The 22,077-nt window shown below is 41.5% G+C and overlaps 1 protein-coding gene across 4 annotated transcripts in view; it reads left to right on the forward strand.

Moving 5' to 3' along the window:
* Positions 1–22,077, forward strand: part of ZMYM4 (zinc finger MYM-type containing 4) — a 710,031-nt gene that overhangs the window by 508,081 nt on the left and 179,873 nt on the right. For all 4 annotated transcript variants that reach the window (XM_053707062.1, XM_053707061.1, XM_053707064.1 and 1 more), the window contains 2 exons: positions 9,925–10,019; positions 10,197–10,368. In XM_053707062.1, the coding sequence (XP_053563037.1) occupies positions 9,925–10,019; positions 10,197–10,368 (267 nt within the window). The remainder of the gene's footprint in view (positions 1–9,924; positions 10,020–10,196; positions 10,369–22,077) is intronic.

Here is a 22,077-nt window from a genome sequence, read left to right on the forward strand (position 1 = left end):
GAAGCAATTATAAACAATGATATAAAAATATACAAAAACAGAATTTATGTTTACCTGATAAATTTCTTTCTCCTACGGTGTATCCGGTCCACGGCTTCATCCTTACTTGCGGGATATTCTCAATCCCTACAGGAAGTGGCAAAGAGCACACAGCAGAGCTGTCCATATAGCTCCCCTCAGGCTCCGCCCCCTCCAGTCATTCGACCCACGATTAGGAGAAAAAGGAGAACCATAGGGTGCTGTGGTGACTGTAGTTTACAACAAATAAATTTAAACCTGACCAAAATGCCAGGGCGGGCCGTGGACCGGATACACCGTAGGAGAAAGAAATTTATCAGGTAAACATAAATTCTGTTTTCTCCTACATTGGTGTATCCGGTCCACGGCTTCATCCTTACTTGTGGGAACCAATACCAAAGCTTTAGGACACGGATGAAGGGAGGGAACAAGTCAGGTAACCTAAACGGAAGGCACCACTGCTTGCAAAACCTTTCTCCCAAAAATAGCCTCCGAAGAAGCAAAAGTATCGAATTTGTAAAATTTGGCAAACGTATGCAGTGAAGACCAAGTCGCTGCCTTACAAATCTGTTCAACAGAAGCCTCATTCTTGAAAGCCCATGTGGAAGCCACAGCTCTAGTAGAGTGAGCTGTAATTCGTTCAGGAGGCTGCCTTCCAGCAGTCTCATAAGCCAACCGGATGATGCTTTTCAGCCAGAAAGACAGAGAGGGCGCAGTCGCCTTTTGACCTTTCCTCTTGCCAGAATAGACGACAAACAAGGACGATGTTTGTCTGAAGTCTTTAGTTGCTTTTAGATAAAACTTTAAAGCACGAACCACATCAAGATTGTGTAACAGACGTTCCTTGTTAGAAACTGGATTAGGACACAGAGAAGGAACAACTATTTCCTGGTTGATATTCTTATTGGAAACCACTTTTGGAAGAAAACCAGGTTTGGTACGTAAAACGACCTTATCTGTATGAAACACCAGATAGGGTGAATTACACTGCAAAGCAGACAATTCAGAAACTCTTCTAGCAGAAGAAATAGCTACTAAAAACAAAACTTTCCAAGATAGTAACTTAATATCTATGGAATGTAGAGGTTCAAACGGAACCCCTTGAAGAACTGAAAGAACTAAATTTAGACTCCATGGAGGAGCCACAGGTCTGTAGACAGGCTTGATTCTGACTAAAGCCTGTACAAACGCCTGAATATCTGGCATGGCTGCCAGACGCTTGTGTAACAAAACAGACAGAGCAGATATCTGTCCCTTTAAAGAACTAGCTGACAGACCTTTCTCCAATCCTTCTTGGAGAAAAGATAGTATCCCTGGAATCCTAATCTTACTCCATGAGTAACCCTTGGATTCGCACCAGCAAAGATATTTCCGCCATATCTTATGGTAAATTTTCCTGGTGACAGGCTTTCTAGCCTGGATCAGAGTATCTATAACTGATTCCGAAAACCCACGCTTAGCTAGAATCAAGCGTTCAATCTCCAAGCAGTCAGTTGCAGAGAAACTAGGTTTGGATGTTCGAATGGACCTTGAATTAGAAGGTCCTGCCTCAAAGGCAGCTTCCATGGTGGAACCGATGACATATTCACCAGGTCTGCATACCAAGTCCTGCGTGGCCACGCAGGAGCTATCAGAATTACCAAAGCCTTCTCCTGTTTGATCCTGGCTACTAGCCGGGGGAGAAGGGGAAACGGTGGAAATGCCCCATAGCTGGGTCAGCTGAACAAAAACCTCCGGGTGGAGTTCCCATTCCCCCGGATGGAAAGTCTGACGACTTAGATAATCCGCTTCCCAGTTGTCCACTCCTGGGATGTGAATTGCTGATAGATGGCAGGAGTGATCCTCTGCCCATTTGATGATCTTGGATACCTCCCTCATCGCCAGGGAACTCTTTGTTCCCCCCTGATGATTGATGTACGCTACAGTCGTCATGTTGTCCGACTGAAATCTGATGAATTTGGCCTCCGCTAGTTGAGGCCATGCCTGGAGCGCATTGAATATCGCTCTCAATTCCAAAATGTTTATCAGGAGAAGAGATTCTTCCCGAGACCATAGACCCTGAGCCTTCAGGGACTTCCAGACTGCGCCCCTGCCTAAGAGGCTGGCGTCGGTCGTGACAATGATCCACTCCGGTCTTCGGAAACTCATTCCCTGAGACAGGTGATCCTGAGACAACCACCAGAGGAGTGAGTCTCTGGTTTGCTGGTCCATCTGAATCTGGGGAGACAAATCTGCATAATCCCCATTCCATTGTTTGAGCATGCACAGTTGCAATGGTTTTAAATGCATTTGAGCAAAAGGAACCACGTCCATTGCCGCAACCATTAGTCCTATTACCTCCATGCACTGAGCTATGGAGGGTTGACGAATGGATTGAAGAACTCGACAAGTGTTCAAAAGTTTTAATTTCCTGACCTCTGTCAGAAAGATCTTCATTTCTACCGAGTTTATTATTGTTCCCAGGAAGGGAACCCTTGTGAACGGGGACAGAGAACTTTTTTCTATGTTCACCTTCCACCCGTGAGACCTTAGAAAGGCTAGAACAATGTCCGTATGAGCCCTTGCTTTGTGTGAGGACGACGCCTGTATTAAAATGTCGTCTAGGTAAGGTGCTACTGCAATGCCCCTTGGCCTTAGCACCGCTAGAAGGGACCCTAGCACCTTTGTGAAAATTCTGGGAGCAGTGGCCAATCCAAAGGGAAGAGCCACGAACTGGTAATGCTTGTCCAGAAAGGTGAACCTCAGAAACTGATGGTGATCTTTGTGGATAGAAATATGCAGGTACGCATCCTTTAAGTCCACGGTAGTCATATATTGACCCTCCTGGATCATTGGTAAAATTGTCCGAATGGTTTCCATTTTGAATGATGGAACTCTGAGGAATTTGTTTAGGATCTTTAAATCCAGAATTGGCCTGAAAGTTCCTTCCTTTTTGGGAACTACAAACAGGTTTGAGTAAAATCCCAGTCCTTGTTCTGCTGTTGGAACTGGGTTTATCACTCCCATTTTTAGAAGGTCTTCTACGCAATGTAAGAATGCCTGTCTCTTTATCTGGTCTAAAGATAAGCGAGACATGTGGAACCTTCCCCTTGGAGGAAGGTCCTTGAATTCTAGAAGATACCCCTGAGAGACAATTTCTAGTGCCCAGGGGTCCGGAACATCTCTTGCCCAGGCCTGAGCAAAGAGAGAAAGTCTGCCCCCTACTAGATCCGGTCCCGGATCGGGGGCTACCCCTTCATGCTGTCTTGGTAGCAGCAGCAGGCTTTTTGGCCTGTTTACCCTTGTTCCAGCCTTGCAATGGTTTCCATGCTGGTTTGGGCTGGGGTGCGTTATCCTCTTGCCTAGTGGCTGTAGAGGTAGAAGCCGGTCCGTTCCTGAAATTGCGAAAGGAACGAAAATTAGACTTATTTTTAGCTTTGAAAGGTCTATCCTGTGGAAGGGCATGGCCCTTTCCCCCAGTGATATCTGAAATCATTTCTTTCAACTCTGGCCCAAATAGGGTCTTACCCTTGAAAGGAATATTAAGCAATTTTGTTTTGGACGACAGATCTGCCGACCACGATTTTAGCCAAAGCGCTCTACGTGCCACTATTGGGAAACCAGAATTTTTCGCCGCTAATTTAGCTAACTGAAAAGCGGCATCTGTAATGAAAGAATTAGCCAACTTCAGGGCATGAATTCTATCCATGACTTCATCATAAGAAGTCTCCTTCTGGAGCGAGTTTTCTAATTCCTCAAACCAAAAAGCAGCTGCAGTGGTTACAGGAATAATGCAAGAAATTGGTTGAAGAAGAAAACCTTGTTGAACAAAAATTTTCTTAAGTAAACCTTCTAATTTTTTATCCATAGGATCTTTGAAAGCACAACTGTCTTCTATTGGTATAGTTGTGCGCTTAGCTAGCGTTGAAACTGCCCCCTCTACCTTAGGGACCGTCTGCCACACGTCCATTCTGGGGTCAACAATGGGGAACATTTTCTTAAATATAGGAGGGGGAACAAAAGGTACACCTGGCTTCTCCCACTCCTTATTCACTATATCCGCCACCCTCTTAGGTATCGGAAACGCATCAGTGTGTACTGGGACCTCTAAGAATTTATCCATTTTACACAATTTTTCTGGGACCACCAAAGGGTCACAATCATCAAGAGTAGCTAGGACCTCCTTAAGTAGAGCGCGGAGGTGTTCTAGCTTAAATTTAAATGCTATGGTATCAGGCTCTGCCTGCTGAGAAACTTTTCCTGTGTAAGAAATTTCTCCCTCAGACAGGCCCTCCCTCACCGCCAAGTCAGATTGATGTGAGGGCACTACAGATAAATTATCCTCTGCGTCTGCTTGCTCATTTTCTGTATTTAAAACTGAGCAATCACACTTCCTAGGAAAAGCTGGCAGTTTGGATAAAAATGCTGCGAGAGAATTATCCATTACTGCTGCTAACTGTTGCATAGTAATAGCAATTGGCACGCTAGATGTACTGGGCATCGCTTGCGCGGGCATAGCTGGTGTTGACACAGAAGGAGAGGATAGTGAGCTATCCTCACTACCTTCAGCTAAAGAATCATCTTGGGCTATATCTTTAAGCGTGATTGTACGGTCCTTAAAGGGGCAGTTTACTCAAAAATGTTCTCCCCTTTAATTTGTTCCCAATGATCCACTTTACCTGCTGGAGTGTATTAAATTGTTTACAAGTAGCTCCTTTACCCATATATTGGCATTTGAAATGGTTAATTTAGCATGTGGTATCCCCACCTATTCTGAAAGTTTGTGGCCGCGCGTACCAGCTATAGATAAGCTTTGTAAACACAGCCAGCAGAAGAAATTACACTTCCAGTGTGATAAAGCAGAGATAAGGTAATAAAATGTTGATTTTCCATTGTTCTCTCAAAGTATTGGTGATTGTTTTAAGGACAGATATAAGATAAAGAAGCAGGTATATGTGCACAATGTGATACAGTAATGAGATCTGATTATACCTACAAGCTCAACCTATTTTATTAGGCTGTGGCTTCAAAACACAAAATCAGAGCTTTAATATACAGAAATAAACCTTAAAAAGCTAATTTTCATACATTTTTTACTCTGCAGTTGGTAAAAAAAGCAATTGTAAACACATTAAGGGAAAAAATATTTTACAGTATACTGTCCCTTTAAGCTGTTTGGACGCTATGGCACACTTCACACATAAATTTAATGGGGGAACCACCTTGGCCTTTGAACATACAGAACATAGGTTATCTGAAGGGTCAGACATGTTTGACAGACTTAAACAGATCTTCAATGCAATAAAAATTATTTTTTGACAAAAGAAAAAAAAAATTTATTTTTGACAAAAACGTTACTGTGTCTTTAAATAATAAAAGTGCACACTTTATTACTAAAACATCAAAAAAACATCAAATAAACATCCGATTTTAATGAAATCTTCACCACAGTGTCTTAATGCTTTGAAAGGATTGCACGCAAATTTTCAGACCAATTAACCCCTTAATGCCCAAACCGGAGCTAATAACAGAAATTAACCGGTTAAAAACACTACAGTACGGGTCGTGTCCGAACAGCGTACCGGCATGGACGCATTTTCTGTGAGCTCTGCATAAGATTCTCTCTAATCCGCTGATTAGAGAGTTACAACGGCAAAATCAACTATACAATTATTCATACAATAGCCGCACCTCAGACTGGGGCTATATTTTTGTTCTTGTTTGCTGTTTTCATGACCACAGGGCCACAGATCGGCAATTTTAAACCTAGGGCGGCGGCCTATATTTAGGTAGCGTTCCCCCCCGGATCCACCGGGTTATCAGTGCGGGTAGAACACATCTGCCTTACTGTATCTAGCTACATCACCAAAAGCCACAACATACCTTCTCCGGGCTGACAGACTGGTGAGGCCTTGATTTCTAGTGCACTCGAGAGAAGCATATCACAAAATGGCGGCTGAATGGGATACTGAACTGGCGCAGCACTTAGACCAGCGCTTTGCTAAGTTAGACAAAATGCTACAGAAGCTCTATCAAAGTCCCCTATCCAGAGACATCTTGGAGCGCATGATAGCAGAGGCACCTGATCAGAACGATCTGCAAGCAGCAACCCATGATAGCAGTCAGAAGGCAAAGGCAATAGCGCAGGAACACTTCCTCCCGCATACTCCTCACGATGGAACAGCGGACGGAGGGCTAACTAAAACTATCCAAGAACACCTAGATCCCACTGGCCCACTTACATTTACGCAGACACTGGATGTTCCGGAGCCTGTGACTATGAATAAAACTATGTCCCTTGAATCAGCACTTCGAGTACTGCGGGAACCACCGCCATTAGCAAAAGGGATCTTCCCTGAAAGTACACTAAAAGACAAAATCCAATCTCATGTGATAGGAAACCTACACGTTGAAACATACGGAGGACTACCTTCAAACAGCGGGGGCCATTCAACACCTGTACTCCCACACATGAACCATCGGGCGGGCGCACTCTCCATAAGTGATTTGTTAGCCACTGTGAAGCACCGCATATGGAACCTACATAACACTATAGTCCAAACAATCACATACTTCGAAAAGGGCTAATGACTTCTCCTGCATCTCTAATACTGTCTGCAGTAATCACCACCAGTAAGACTATAATAGAGGCATGTTCTTAGTATCGGGTCCCAATATAAATTAATGTATGCTGTTTTACATGAAGTGAACCTGATATTCTCCACGCTTTAGTGATATTTTGCTTTGCATTAACTAGCCCAGATGACGAATTGAGGGCCAAAATATATTATTAAGGCATGGTGTGCTGTGAATTTGTTATCTGTTAATTAAGTTGTGTATAGGTTACAGACAGTAATTTTGATGACCCCCCCTTCTAAAAAGTGATTACAATATGGGGGAACTATCTGGCAAAGCTTATAACAAATGCCAAACATAACAATTCCAGACAATATGTCATAAACATTGACTCCCCTGGCCCAAATAGGTTGTGGTATTCTTATTGGTCATATTGTGTTTCTCTGCAAAGGGTCTGGGCTGTTGCACTTATTTAGCATAACTCAATCATAAGCGCTCCGCTTTAACAAACCTAGGTGATAAAGGAAATGTACCCTTATATTTATTAACCAACCACTTTATGCTAGTTCAGCTGTGTGATAGCAATCATAACACTCATACCATTTGTGCTCAATTCTACATATGTTAATAGCTGTTTATGTCACTGGACTGTCACCAACATATTGTAATATATTTTTTACTGTGCTCAGTTGTGGTTTTTGCTCCATACACCAGGAAGCAAATTTTGTTGTTATTTTTATTCTATAGAATATTGATAGAATATTGCAAATCTTGTTCAACTTATATAAATCATAGTTGCATGGCTGGACATTCAGAAATAAGACAATTTTGATGTATACTATCTTCATTTATTGCATAATATGTATGTTTACAATCTTTAAATAAAGCTCTTTTGAAAATTTAAAAAAAAAAAAAAAAAAAAAAACACTACAGTACTATGCCACAGCTTCCACTGTGGCCTTTACCTTCCTTAGGGATTATTTTAGTAGGAAATAAGCCTCTCTGGAGTCTTTTCTGATGCCTCTGGACTCCCCACGTGAAGCTGCATGAACTGCCTAAGCAAAACAACTGCGCAATTGAGGCTTGAAAATGAGGCCTCCTCCCTCTTCATTCCAGAGTGGAGGGGCCTTTCTGACTAGAATAGGTGTCCAAATAAGTGCCAGGCGCAAAATAAAACCCCAAAAGTGTTTTAAAGTCTGAAAAAAACACCTTATTTATAGTTAAAACATGCTAAAAAGCAATCGATTTAGCCCACAATAGTGTCAACCAGCATAGAGCCCTTAATATAAGCCATAATTTTATACAGAGTCTAAGAAAAATGGCTTACCTATCCCAGAGGGGATTGCTGACAGTCTTCTAGCATTACTAGGTCTTGTTAGAAAAATGACTGATCATACCTGAAGCAGTTAAGCCTGCAAACTGTTCCCCCCAACTGAAGTTCTCTGGTTTCAACAGTCCTGCGTGGGAACAGCAATGGATTTTAGTTACTGGTGCTAAAATCATATTCCTCTCGGCAGAAATCTTCATCACTTTCTGCTGCAGAGTAAATAGTACAAGCCGGCACTATTTTAAAATAACAAACTCTTGATAGAAGAATAAAAAACTACAACTAAACACCACATACTCTTTACCACCCCCGTGGAGATGCTACTAGTTAGAGCGGCAAAGAGAATGACTGGGGGGGCGGAGCCTGAGGGGAGCTATATGGACAGCTCTGCTGTGTGCTCTCTTTGCCACTTCCTGTAGGGATTGAGAATATCCCGCAAGTAAGGATGAAGCCGTGGACCGGATACACCAATGTAGGAGAAATCATGATAATCCGTTCAGATCCAAACTGGGGTAAGAAAAATTAATAAAATAAGTTGAGTGAGATATCAAATTTAATGTAACTCAACATAGATATTTCTAGAGGGGAGGTTGCACCTTATTAAGTGTAAGAAAACAGCGAGCAACCAAGAAGTTAATTAGAATGTATATCAACCATTTAGAGTAAGAGACATATACTAATAATAAAATGTTATGGACAACCAGATAACCCATGTGGGCCCGCTCTACCTATATCCACTCCCAACTAAAAAGAATATAGAATATGTCCCTTCATTGGGCATGGATTTGTCTACTTTCTTGATCTTCACCAAATTTCTTCTAGTCTATCGATAGAATGTGTCTGCATTGTTCCAACTTGGGATCTGTCTTTTTTTATGTTTTTTGATGTGTATAATCATCATCCTTTTAAAGTTGTTTTCACACTATTTTGCTGGTGGCTTTGTCTACAGTGTTATGTATTTCAGAACATGTACTCTTGTTTGTGTTTGTCATTATCAAAGTTTTCATCAGGATATAGAGGAATTCAGGTTTATTCCCGGTTTTCTGCCCTGATGGAATATTCTGAAATTTTGGTTCCTTTTTTTCAGAATTGAATGAATGATCATGAAACTGCTTCATAAACTACATGTTACTTGGATGCTATTAAATGTATCAATATATTGATTATTTGGTTCTTTGTTGGGATGTAAGGCTTTATTGAACAGTTGGATTTTTCTGCCATCCCTATTATAAGCTGATGGGGGGTAGGTACTATTTATGGTCTGGGCAAATTCTACTACAATTTTTGTAGCGTCATCAAGCCTCTGAACAGTTCCCCCCCCATGATTGCCTTTATAAGGATAGCTTTGGTACTAAGCTGTGAATCATATGGTTATACAGGGGGGAAGTGTGTGAAAACTAGACATAGGTCAATTAATCCATATATTGACTCTCTTAGTAGAATAATATTTGAAGGCCAACCCTGACAGTTTGTTTGTACTTTGCCTGTACTGCCCTCTGAGTGATATTTGAGGGTCAAACTCCGTTCTCACTCTCCCTTTCTCTCTGGCTCTTCTGATCAAGCGTCATGGTTGTTTCTCTTTTGAAGATTTTTTTTAACTTTTTATTTGGCAAATTGTTTAACTGTAGCATGAAAGAAGTGTAGTGGATGCCATACAGAAATCTTGATTTTTATATAGAGGAAGGGTAAAACAAAATGACATTCTAATGATAAAGTAGATCTGTGAATTTAAGACATTTTAAGAAAATAATCTTATTGCAGTGACTAATAATCCCCTACATAATGCCAATGGCTGTACATGTGGATCTGACTATAACATCTGGAGGGGGAGCATAGGGTATAAATATTTTCTTAATATAACTTTATTTATCAATCTCTGTAAGCATTGTCCAGTTTGGTTAAAAGTAAGTTGCTCCTTTAATTATAGATTAGATTATAATTTTACTTTATTTTCCTTTGATATTGAAATTGAGTGTAGCATTAGCTATCCCTATAATATAATGTTTCTTTTTTTCTATTTACAGAATCAATTGACACATTAAGTAAAGGATCCAACCTGTTTTCACGGTCCCGGGCTAGACGGAAACACAGAGATGGCTTTCCCCAGCCCAAGAGACGAGTGAGTCAGAATCATAGTAGGATACTATATGAAATCCAATTTAGTAAATAAAAATAAGTTAAATATTATGTTAATTTTTACTGTAGTCTTTAATATTTACCTGAGGAGCACTATATATCTAATTTGTACTTTCTGAGACCATTCATATTCACAGATCTCTGTTGTTACTGTTCCCAGGGAAGGAAGAAGTCTGTTGTAGCTGTAGAGCCACGAAACCTAATGCAGGGATCCTATCCTGGCTGCTCTCCTCTGGGGTCAACTCTAAAATATATGTATGGGGTAAATGCCTGGAAAAATTGGGTGCGATGGAAAAATTCTCAAGAAGACCCTGAAGATATAAAATTTGGAGGTGAGTGTGCAATTCCTTGAAGTTAAAAGGTCTGAAAACATATTCAGATGTGTATATAAAATTTTTAGTTACGCTTAATATTTTTTTTTTTTTAAATATTTCCATTATTTTTCAGGAAAAATTAGCAATTTCCTATTATCAAAACATGAAATACACCCTGCTGACTTTTCGCGGAATTGAGATCGTACATTGAAATACAGAATTTTTTGATTATGTTATAAGTATAAGCGAGTGTAAAGAAATATCTACTTGCATTACTCAATTTCATCTTTCAAATTATCTACTTTTTTTCTTCTGTTTTCCTAATATCGCAATCTAAAAACTTATTATTTTACTGCAATTTAATTTTATTTTTAAACGCAAATGTTGGCCTTTATTAGAATAAGTATTATTCTGTTTTTTATAGTTACCTTGGTAAAATGCAGGTGATATAATATTATAGCTATAATGCTATTCAAAATAATATCTTCTGCTTTTATTCAATTTTTATGCGCTCAGAATTAGTTGCTTTATAATGTTCTTACACTTTTATTTAGACTCATAATATTCTATAACAACTTTTTTATCATTACTAAAACATGCAATATATTGAATACACATAAAGTTGCATGTATATTACACTCTCTATACCTTTTAAAAATAAATTGATCCGTGATCAGGTAATCGATAGACAATTTTGTTCGTTGCACTTATAAAATGAGATAACAATCGATCTTTTAAAACCATTTTCAATTGCAAGCAATGCTATCTATCATCCCAAATAAGATATAATCATTATAGTAATGAAATATTATAATTATTTCAAACACTGCTATACGTTATTTCTTTAATCTATTGACCTAATATAGCTGAATTGTAAATCAATTTATTTCTATATCAAATTAAATGTAGATTTGTATTTGGTTACTATTTTTTAAATATGATGAATACATTTTTGTAGTTCATAGTTTATCAAAGCTATTTTTAATTTTCTTATCAGCACTTTACAATACATAAACTATAGTTCAAATTTCAAGTATATTAATTGCATTCGAACCTTTTCTTTTTTAAGACACGATGAGTCCACGGATCATCTTAATTAATAATGGGATATTCACCTCCTGGTCAGCAGGAGGAGGCAAAGAGCACCACAGCAGAGCTGTTATATAGCTCCTCCCTTCCCTCCCACTCCAGTCATTCTTTTTGACTACATTAGTGATAGGGAGAGGTAAAGTGAGGTGTTAGATTAGATTCTTCAATCAAGAGTTTATTATTTTTAAAGTAGTACAAGATTGTGCTGCTTAGTTCTAGGGTATAGCCGTAGTCCATATCAGTCTCTACAGTAGGGCTTTGGTGGTTTTAAAGCAATGGGAACTTGTGGGACATAATTCTCACTGCGCCTCCCATACTTTTATGCTGCTCTAATCCTGATAGACTAAGTAAGATGATTCAGGCTTTATCTTTTTCCACAGGGCTATGGGAGGGAGAGGACCTCCTAAACCTGCTGAGCTGCTCTGCTGTCGGGCAGAATACAAAGGTAAGTGCTGACTTTTTTATACTGGGTCTGAAATCTCAGATGAGTGAAGCACTTTATTAATGGGATATAACTCCTATACATTAAGGGGAGTGATTTCAAAGTGACAGCATTTTATAGCAGGCACTGGGGCTGAGGAGAGTGGCTTATTTCTGGGGGGGTTTTATTGGGCACGAAAATAAAGTTATTTCTCCAACATTGGTGTGTCCGGTCCACGGCGTCATCCATAACTTGTGGGAATATTCTCTTCCCCAACAGGAAATGGCAAAGAGCACAGCAAAAGCTGTCCATATAGTCCCTCCTAGGCTCCGCCCACCCCAGTCATTCTCTTTGCCGCTGAACAAGCAGCATCTCCACGGAGATGGTGAAGAGTATGTGGTGTTTAGTTGTAGTTTTTTATTCTACTATCAAGAGTTTGTTATTTTAAAATAGTGCTGGTATGTACTATTTACTCTGAAACAGAAAAAGATGAAGAGTTCTGTTTGTGAGAGGAATATGATTTTAGCAGCAGTAACTAAAATCGTTTGCTGTTCCCACACATAGGACTGTTGAGATGAGATAACTTCAGTTGGGGGAAACAGTTGGCAGACTTTTCTGCTTAAGGTATGACTAGCCATATTTCTAACAAGACTGTGTAATGCTGGAAGGCTGTCATTTCCCCTCATGGGGACCGGTAAGCCATTTTCTTAGTCTCAAACAGAATAAAGGGCTTAATATGGGCTATAAAACTGGTAGACACTTTTATGGGCTAGATCGATTGCTTTATTTGGGCATTTTATACAGCTTGATGTTGAAATTCACACTTTATAAACTTTGGGGAACGTTTTTTACGTCAGGCACTGGTTTAGACACCTTCCCAGTCAGGAAGGGCCTTCTCTGTAGTAGGCAGAGCCTCATTTTCGCGCCATTACTACGCAGTTACTTTTGAGAGCAGGACATGCAGCTGCATGTGTGTGGGTCTGAAAGTAGTTGAAAAGGTTCCTAGAAGGCGTCATTTGGTATCGTATACCCCCCTGGGTTTGGTAGAGTCGCAGCAAAGGCTGTAGCTGGGACTGTAGAGGGATTAAAACTGTAACCGGCTCCAGTTTCCTCATTTTAAGGGTTAAAGGTCTGAAAATTGGGGTGCAATGCTTTGAATGCTTTAAGACACTGTGGTGGAAATTTGGTTAAATTTGAACAATTCCTTCATAGTTTTTCACATATTCAGTAATAAAGTGTGCCCTGTTTAAAATTTAAAGAGACAGTAACGGTTTTGTTTTAAAACGGTTTTTGTACTTTATTGACAAGTTTAAGCCTGTTTAACATGTCTGTGCCTTCAGATAAACTATGTTATGTATGTATGGAAGCCAATGTGTCTCCCCCTTCAAAATTGTGTGATAATTGTGCCATAGCGTCCAAACAAAGTAAGGACAGTACTGCCAAAGATAGTAAAGTTGCCCAAGATGATTCATCAGATGAAGGGAGTAGACATAGTTCTACATCATCTCCTTCTGTGTCTACACCAGTTTTGCCCACGCAGGAGACCCCTAGTACTTCTAGCGCGCCAATGCTTGTTACTATGCAACAATTGACGGCAGTAATGGATAACTCCATAGCAAATATTTTATCCAAAATGCCTGCATTTCAGAGAAAGCGCGATTGCTCTGTTTTAAACACTGTAGAGCAGGAGGGCGCTGATGATAATTGCTCTGTCATACCCTCACACCAATCTGAAGTGGCCATGAGGGAGGTTTTGTCAGATGGGGAAATTTCTGATTCAGGTAGAATTTCTCAACAGGCAGAACCTGATGTTGTGACATTTAAATTTAAATTAGAGCATCTCCGCGCACTGCTTAAGGAGGTGCTATCTACTCTGGATGATTGTGACAACCTGGTCATTCCAGAAAAATTGTGCAAGATGGACAAGTTCCTAGAGGTTCCGGTGCACCCCGACGCTTTTCCTATACCCAAGCGAGTGGCGGACATAGTGAATAAGGAGTGGGAGAAGCCCGGCATACCTTTTGTCCCCCCTCCTATATTTAAGAAATTATTTCCTATGGTCGACCCCAGAAAGGACTTATGGCAGACAGTCCCTAAGGTCGAGGGGGCAGTTTCTACACTAGCCAAGCGCACTACTATTCCTATTGAGGATAATTGTGCTTTCAAAGATCCTATGGATAAAAAATTGGAGGGTTTGCTTAAAAAGATTTTTGTGCAGCAAGGTTACCTCCTGCAACCTATTTCATGCATTATTCCTGTCACTACCGCAGCGTGGTTCTGGTTCGAGAAACTAGAAAAGTCGCTTAGTAGAGAGACTCCGTATGAGGAGGTTATGGACAGAATTCACGCACTTAAGTTAGCTAATTCCTTTATTTTAGATGCTGCTTTGCAGTTAGCTAGATTAGCGGCGAAAAATTCAGGGTTTGCAATTGTGGCGCGCAGAGCGCTCTGGCTAAAGTCTTGGTCAGCGGATGTATCTTCCAAGACAAAATTGCTTAATATCCCTTTCAAGGGTAAAACCCTTTTTGGGCCAGAATTGAAAGAGATTATCTCAGACATCACTTTCAAGGCCAAGAATAAGTCTAATTTTCGTTCCTTTCACAATTTCAGGAACGGACCGGCCTCCAACTCTGCAGCCTCTAGACAAGAGGGTAATGCTTCACAAACCAAACCAGCTTGGAAACCGATGCAAGGCTGGAACAAGGGTAAGCAGGCCAAGAAGCCTGCTGCTGCTACCAAGACAGCATGAAGGAGTAGCCCCCGATCCGGGACCGGATCTAGTAGGGGGCAGACTCTCTCTCTTCGCTCAGGCTTGGGCAAGAGATGTTAAGGATCCCGGGGCACTAGAAATAGTTTCTCAGGGTTATCTTCTGGAATTCAAGGAACTGCCCCCAAGGGGAAGGTTCCACATGTCTCACTTATCTTCAAACCAAATAAAGAGACAGGCATTCTTACATTGTGTAGAAGACCTGTTAAAAATGGGAGTGATACACCCTGTTCCAACCGTGGAACAAGGAATGGGGTTTTACTCAAATCTGTTTGTAGTTCCCAAAAAAGAGGGAACTTTCAGACCAATTCTGGATTTAAAGATCCTAAACAAATTTCTCAGAGTGCCATCGTTCAAAATGGAAACTATTCGAACGATTCTATCTACAATCCAGGAGGGTCAATTTATGACTACCGTGGATCTAAAGGATGCGTATCTACATATTCCTATCCACAAAGATCATCATCAGTTCCTAAGGTTCACCTTTCTGGACAAACATTACCAGTTTGTGGCTCTCCCATTCGGGCTAGCCACTGCTCCAAGGATTTTCACAAAGGTACTCGGGTCCCTTCTAGCGGTTCTAAGACCAAGGGGCATTGCAGTGGCACCTTACTTGGAAGACATTCTGATACAAGCGTCGTCTCTTTGAAAGGCAAAGGCTCACACAGACATCGTTCTGGCTTTTCTCAGATCTCACGGATGGAAAGTGAACATAGAAAAAAGTTCCCTGTCTCCGTCGACAAGAGTTCCTTTCTTGGGGACAATAATAGATTCTTTAGAAATGAAGATTTTCCTGACAGATGTCAGAAAGTCAAAACTTCTAAACGCTTGTCAAGTTCTTCACTCTGTTCCACGACCTTCCATAGCTCAGTGCATGGAAGTAGTAGGGTTGATGGTTGCAGCAATGGACATAGTTCCTTTTGCGCGAATTCATCTAAGACCATTACAACTGTGCATGCTGAAACAGTGGAATGGGGACTATACAGACTTGTCTCCAGTGATTCAAGTAGATCAGAAGACCAGAGACTCACTCCGTTGGTGGCTAACCCAGGATCACCTGTCCCAGGGAATGAGCTTCCGCAGACCAGAGTGGGTCATCATCGCGACCGACGCCAGTCTAGTGGGCTGGGGCGCGGTCTGGGACTCCCTGAAAGCTCAGGGGCTATGGTCTCGGGAAGAGTCTCTTCTCCCGATAAACATTCTGGAACTGAGAGCGATATTCAATACTCTCAGGGCTTGGCCTCAACTAGCAAAGGCCAGATTCATAAGATTCCAATCAGACAACATGACGACTGTTGCTTACATCAACCATCAGGGGGGAACAAGGAGTTCCCTGGCGATGAGAGAAGTGACCAAAATCATAAAATGGGCGGAGGATCACTCCTGCCACCTATCTGCGATCCACATCCCAGGAGTGGAAAACTGGGAGGCGGATTATCTGAGTCGTCAGACATTCCATCCGGGGGAGTGGGAACTCCACCCGGAGATATTTGCCCAGATGACTCAATTATGGGGCATTCCAGACATGGATCTGATGGCGTCTCATCAGAACTTCAAGGTTCCTTGCTATGGGTCCAGATCCAGGGATCCCAAGGCGACTCTGGTGGATGCATTAGTAGCGCCTTGGACCTTCAACCTAGCTTATGTGTTTTCACCGTTTCCTCTCATTCCCAGGCTGGTAGCCAGGATCAAGCAGGAGAGGGCCTTGGTGATCTTGATAGCTCCTGCGTGGCCACGCAGGACTTGGTATGCAGACCTGGTGAATATGTCATCGGCTCCACCATGGAAGCTACCTTTGAGACAGGATCTTCTAGTACAAGGTCCATTCGAACATCCAAATCTAGTTTCCCTCCAGCTGACGGCTTGGAAATTGAACGCTTGATTTTATCTAAGCGTGGGTTTTCGGATTCTGTAATAGATACTCTGGTACAAGCCAGAAAACCTGTAACTTGAAAAATTTACCATAAAATATGGAAAAGATATATCTGTTGGTGTGAATCCAAGGGATTCTCATGGAGTAAGATCAAAATTCCTAGGATCCTTTCCTTTCTCCAAGAAGGTTTGGATAAGGGATTATCAGCGAGTTCTCTAAAGGGACAGATTTCTGCTTTATCTGTCTTGTTACACAAACGTCTGGCAACTGTGCCTGATGTTCAAGCTTTTGTTCAGGCTTTGGTCAGGATCAAGCCTGTTTACAGACCTTTGACTCCTCCCTGGATTCTGAATTTAGTTCTTTCAGTTCTTCAAGGGGTTCCGTTTGAACCTCTACATTCCATAGATATCAAGATGTTATCTTTGAAAGTTCTGTTTTTGGTTGCTATTTCTTCTGCTAGAAGAGTTTCTGAGTTATCTGCTTTGCAGTGTAATCCGCCCTATCTGGTGTTCCATTCAGATAAGGTTGTTTTGCGTACTAAACCTGGTTTCCTTCCAAAGGTTGTTTCCAACAAGAATATTAACCAGGAAATAGTTGTGCCTTCTTTGTGTCCGAATCCAGTTTCAAAGAAGGAACGTTTGTTACACAATTTAGATGTAGTTCGTGCTTTAAAGTTTTATTTAGAAGCAACAAAGGATTTCAGACAAACGTCTTCTCTGTTTGTCGTTTATTCTGGCAAGAGGAGAGGTCAAAAAGCTACTGCTACCTCTCTTTCCTTTTGGCTGAAAAGCATCATCCGATTGGCTTACGAGACTGCCGGACGGCAGCCTCCTGAACGCATCACAGCTCACTCTACTAGGGCTTTGGCTTCCACATGGGCCTTCAAGAACGAGGCTTCTGTTGATCAGATATGTAAGGCAGCGACTTGGTCTTCCCTGCACACTTTTGCCAAATTCTACAAATTTGATACTTTTGCTTCTTCGGAGGCTATTTTTGGAAGAAAGGTTTTGCAAGCCGTGGTGCCTTCTGTTTAGGTAACCTGATTGGCTCCCTCCCTTCATCCGTGTCCTAAAGCTTTGGTATTGGTTCCCACAAGTTATGGATGACGCCGTGGACCGGACACACCAATGTTGGAGAAAACAGAATTTATGCTTACCTGATAAATTACTTTCTCCAACGGTGTGTCCGGTCCACGGCCCGCCCTGGTTTTTTAATCAGGTTTGATGAATTTCTTTCTTTAACTACAGTCACCACGGCACCTTATGGTTTCTTCTGTTTTTTCTCCTGTCCGTCGGTCGAATGACTGGGGTGGGCGGAGCCTAGGAGGGACTATATGGACAGCTTTTGCTGTGCTCTTTGCCATTTCCTGTTGGGGAAGAGAATATTCCCACAAGTTATGGATGACGCCGTGGACCGGACACACCGTTGGAGAAAGTAATTTATCAGGTAAGCATAAATTCTGTTTTTTCCTGAGTAGCGGAGACTCTTTGGTCACATATTTTTGGCTAAGACACTATATATGAAGTGGTAGCCAAATTTGCCCCCAGATAGGTTCTTGGTTTGTTTGCTCCCGGTGGCGTAATGGTTGTTATATTAACTCCATTATCCTAATAAGTTAAGCATCTTAGGATAATGGCAACCGGGTGCTTGATATTGTAACGCCCACGATGGGCGGAGATTCGGGTAGCGTCATTTTGGGCTGTGTACCTAGTGAGTTAAGGCTGTATCATACGACTTCTGCACAATTCGAGAAGAGAGCCTGATATTGCGACACCCATGATGGGCGGACCTACGGGTGGCGCCAATTTGGGCTGTGCACTTTAATCTCTAACTCCGTTTTCGGAAACGGAAGGACTTTTTACACTGTAAATAGTGGTCACAGAGATTGCAGCTATGTTCCAGATCATAATGCACTCAGTTATTAGAGCATATGATAGGGTCCCTGCTGATCGCAATCCGTTATGAATCTAGTTGCAATTACCTTCACTCAGTTTTTCCTTTGCAGCAACTGGAATAAAAGAACAATAATTCTAAGACATTCTGTAGTTCCATTGTTTTTATGTTATATTATGTTTCTAGCACAAAAACAGATTAGAAGGGCAGATGGGCACCTCAGCAAGGTTTGACTGAGGTGTGGTTAACTTTTGCATTACTTGTGTACTATTTTAGTTTGTTCTGCACACTAAAAATAAAAATAAAAATTTACAGTTTAAAATTTAAAGAGACAGTAACGTTTTTTTATCTGTTAATTTTATTAAAAGAATTTCAGCTGTTTATGGTTTATTTCTCCAACATAGGTGTGTCCGGTCCACGGCGTCATCCTTACTTGTAGGATATTCTCTTCCCCAACAGGAAATGGCAAAGAGCCCAGCAAAGCTGGTCACATGATCCCTCCTAGGCTCCGCCTTCTCCAGTCATTCTCTTTGCCGTTGTACAGGCAACATCTCCACGGAGATGGCTTAGAGTTTTTTGGTGTTTAAATGTAGTTTTTATTCTTCAATCAAGAGTTTGTTATTTTAAAATAGTGCTGGTATGTACTATTTACTCTGAAACAGAAAAGAGATGAAGATTTCTGTTTGTAAGAGGAAAATGATTTTAGCAACCGTTACTAAAATCGATGGCTGTTTCCACACAGGACTGTTGAGAGGAATTAACTTCAGTTGGGGGAAACAGTGAGCAGACTTTTGCTGCTTGAGGTATGACACATTTCTAACAAGACTTGGTAATGCTGGAAGCTGTCATTTTCCCTATGGGATCCGGTAAGCCATTTTTATTAAATAAGAATAAAGGGCTTCACAAGGGCTTTAAAGACTGGTAGACATTTTTCTGGGCTAAAACGATTGATTTATAAGCATTTTTAATAGTTTATAGCTTTGAGGAGTTATTTTATTCTTGGGAATTATGTTGAATAACCGGCAGGCACTGTATTGGACACCTTTTTCTCTGGGGGCCTTCTCTAATCATAGGCAGAGCCTCATTTTCGCGCCACTAATGCGCAGTTGTTTTTGGGAAGCAAGGCATGCAGATGCATGTGTGAGGAGCTCAGATACATAGAAAAAGCTTACTGAAGGCGTCATTTGGTATCGTATTCCCCTCTGGGCTTGGTTGGGTCTCAGCAAAGCAGATACCAGGGACTGTATAGGGGTTAAATATAAAAACGGCTCCGGTTCCGTTATTTTAAGAGTTAAAGCTTTCAAATTTGGTGTGCAATACTTTTAAGGCTTTAAGACACTGTGGTGAAATTTTGGTGAATTTTGAACAATTCCTTCATACTTTTTCACATATTCAGTAATAAAGTGTGTTCAGTTTAAAATTTAAAGTGACAGTAACGGTTTTATTTTAAAACGTTTTTTGTACTTTGTTATCAAGTTTATGCCTGTTTAACATGTCTGAACTACCAGATAGACTATGTTCTGTATGTGAGGAAGCCAAGGTTCCTTCTCATTTAAATAGATGTGATGTATGTGACAAAAAATTTAGAGAAAATGATGCCCAAGATGATTCCTCAAGTGAGGGGAGTAAGCATGGTACTGCATCATCCCCTCCTTTGTCTACGCCAGTCTTGCCCACACAGGAGGCCCCTAGTACATCTAGTGTGCCAATACTCCTTACTATGCAACAATTAACGGCTGTAATGGATAATTCTATCAAAAACATTTTAGCCAAAATGCCCACTTATCAGCGAAAGCGCGACTGCTCTCTTTTAGAAAATACTGAAGAGCATGAGGACGCTGATGATAATGGTTCTGACATGCCCCTACACCAGTCTGAGGGGGCCAGGGAGGTTTTGTCTGAGGGAGAAATTTCAGATTCAGGGAAGATTTCTCAACAAGCTGAACCTGATGTGATTACATTCAAATTTAAATTGGAACATCTCCGCGCTCTGCTTAAGGAGGTGTTATCTACTCTGGATGATTGTGACAATTTGGTCATTCCAGAGAAATTATGTAAGATGGACAAGTTCCTAGAGGTCCCGGGGCCCCCCGAAGCTTTTCCTATACCCAAGCGGGTGGCGGACATTGTAAACAAAGAATGGGAAAGGCCCGGCATACCTTTTGTCCCTCCCCCTATATTTAAGAAATTGTTTCCTATGGTCGACCCCAGAAAGGACTTATGGCAGACAGTCCCCAAGGTCGAGGGGGCGGTTTCTACTCTAAACAAACGCACTACTATCCCTATAGAAGATAGTTGTGCTTTCAAAGATCCTATGGATAAAAAATTAGAGGGTTTGCTTAAAAAGATGTTTGTTCAGCAAGGTTACCTTCTACAACCAATTTCATGCATTGTTCCTGTCACTACAGCAGCGTGTTTCTGGTTCGATGAACTAGAAAAGTCGCTCAATAAAGATTCTTCTTATGAGGAGATTTTGGACAGAATTCATGCTCTTAAATTGGCTAACTCTTTTACTTTAGACGCCACTTTGCAATTGGCTAGATTAGCGGCGAAAAATTTGGGGTTTGCTATTGTGGCGCGCAGAGCGCTTTGGCTAAAATCTTGGTCAGCGGATGCGTCTTCCAAGAACAAATTGCTTAACATACCTTTCAAGGGGAAAACGCTGTTTGGCCCTGACTTGAAAGAGATTATTTCAGATATCACTGGGGGTAAGGGCCACGCCCTTCCTCAGGATAGGTCTTTTAAGGCTAAAAATAAACCAAATATTCGTCCCTTTCGCAGAAACGGACCAGCCCCAAGTTCTACATCCTCTAAGCAAGAGGGTAATACTTCTCAAACTAAGCCAGCCTGGAGGCCAATGCAAGGCTGGAACAAAGGTAAGCAGGCCAAGAAACCTGCCACTGCTACCAAGACAGCATGAGATGTTGGCCCCCGATCCGGGACCGGATCGGGTGGGGGGCAGACTTTCTCTCTTCGCTCAGGCTTGGGCAAGAGATGTTCTGGATCCTTGGGCGCTAGAAATAGTCTCCCAAGGTTATCTTCTGGAATTCAAGGAGCTACCCCCAAGGGGGAGGTTCCACAGGTCTCAATTGTCTTCAGACCACATAAAAAGACAGGCATTCTTACATTGTGTAGAAGACCTGTTAAAAATGGGAGTGATTCATCCTGTTCCATTAGGAGAACAAGGGATGGGATTCTACTCCAATCTGTTCATAGTTCCCAAAAAAGAGGGAACATTCAGACCAATCTTAGATCTCAAGATCCTAAACAAATTTCTCAAGGTTCCATCGTTCAAAATGGAAACCATTCGGACAATTCTTCCTACCATCCAGGAAGGTCAATTCATGACCACGGTGGATTTAAAGGATGCGTATCTACATATTCCTATCCACAAGGAACATCATCGGTTCCTAAGGTTCGCCTTTCTGGACAAGCATTACCAGTTTGTGGCACTTCCATTCGGATTAGCCACTGCTCCAAGAATTTTCACAAAGGTACTAGGGTCCCTTCTAGCGGTGCTAAGACCAAGGGGCATTGCAGTAGTACCTTACTTGGACGACATACTGATTCAAGCGTCGTCCCTACCACAAGCAAAGGCTCATACGGACATTGTCCTGGCCTTTCTCAGATCTCACGGGTGGAAAGTGAACGTAGAAAAAAGTTCTCTATCTCCGTCAACAAGAG

The sequence above is a fragment of the Bombina bombina genome, chromosome 3, assembly GCF_027579735.1.
Source record: "Bombina bombina isolate aBomBom1 chromosome 3, aBomBom1.pri, whole genome shotgun sequence".
Classification (NCBI taxonomy): domain Eukaryota; kingdom Metazoa; phylum Chordata; class Amphibia; order Anura; family Bombinatoridae; genus Bombina; species Bombina bombina.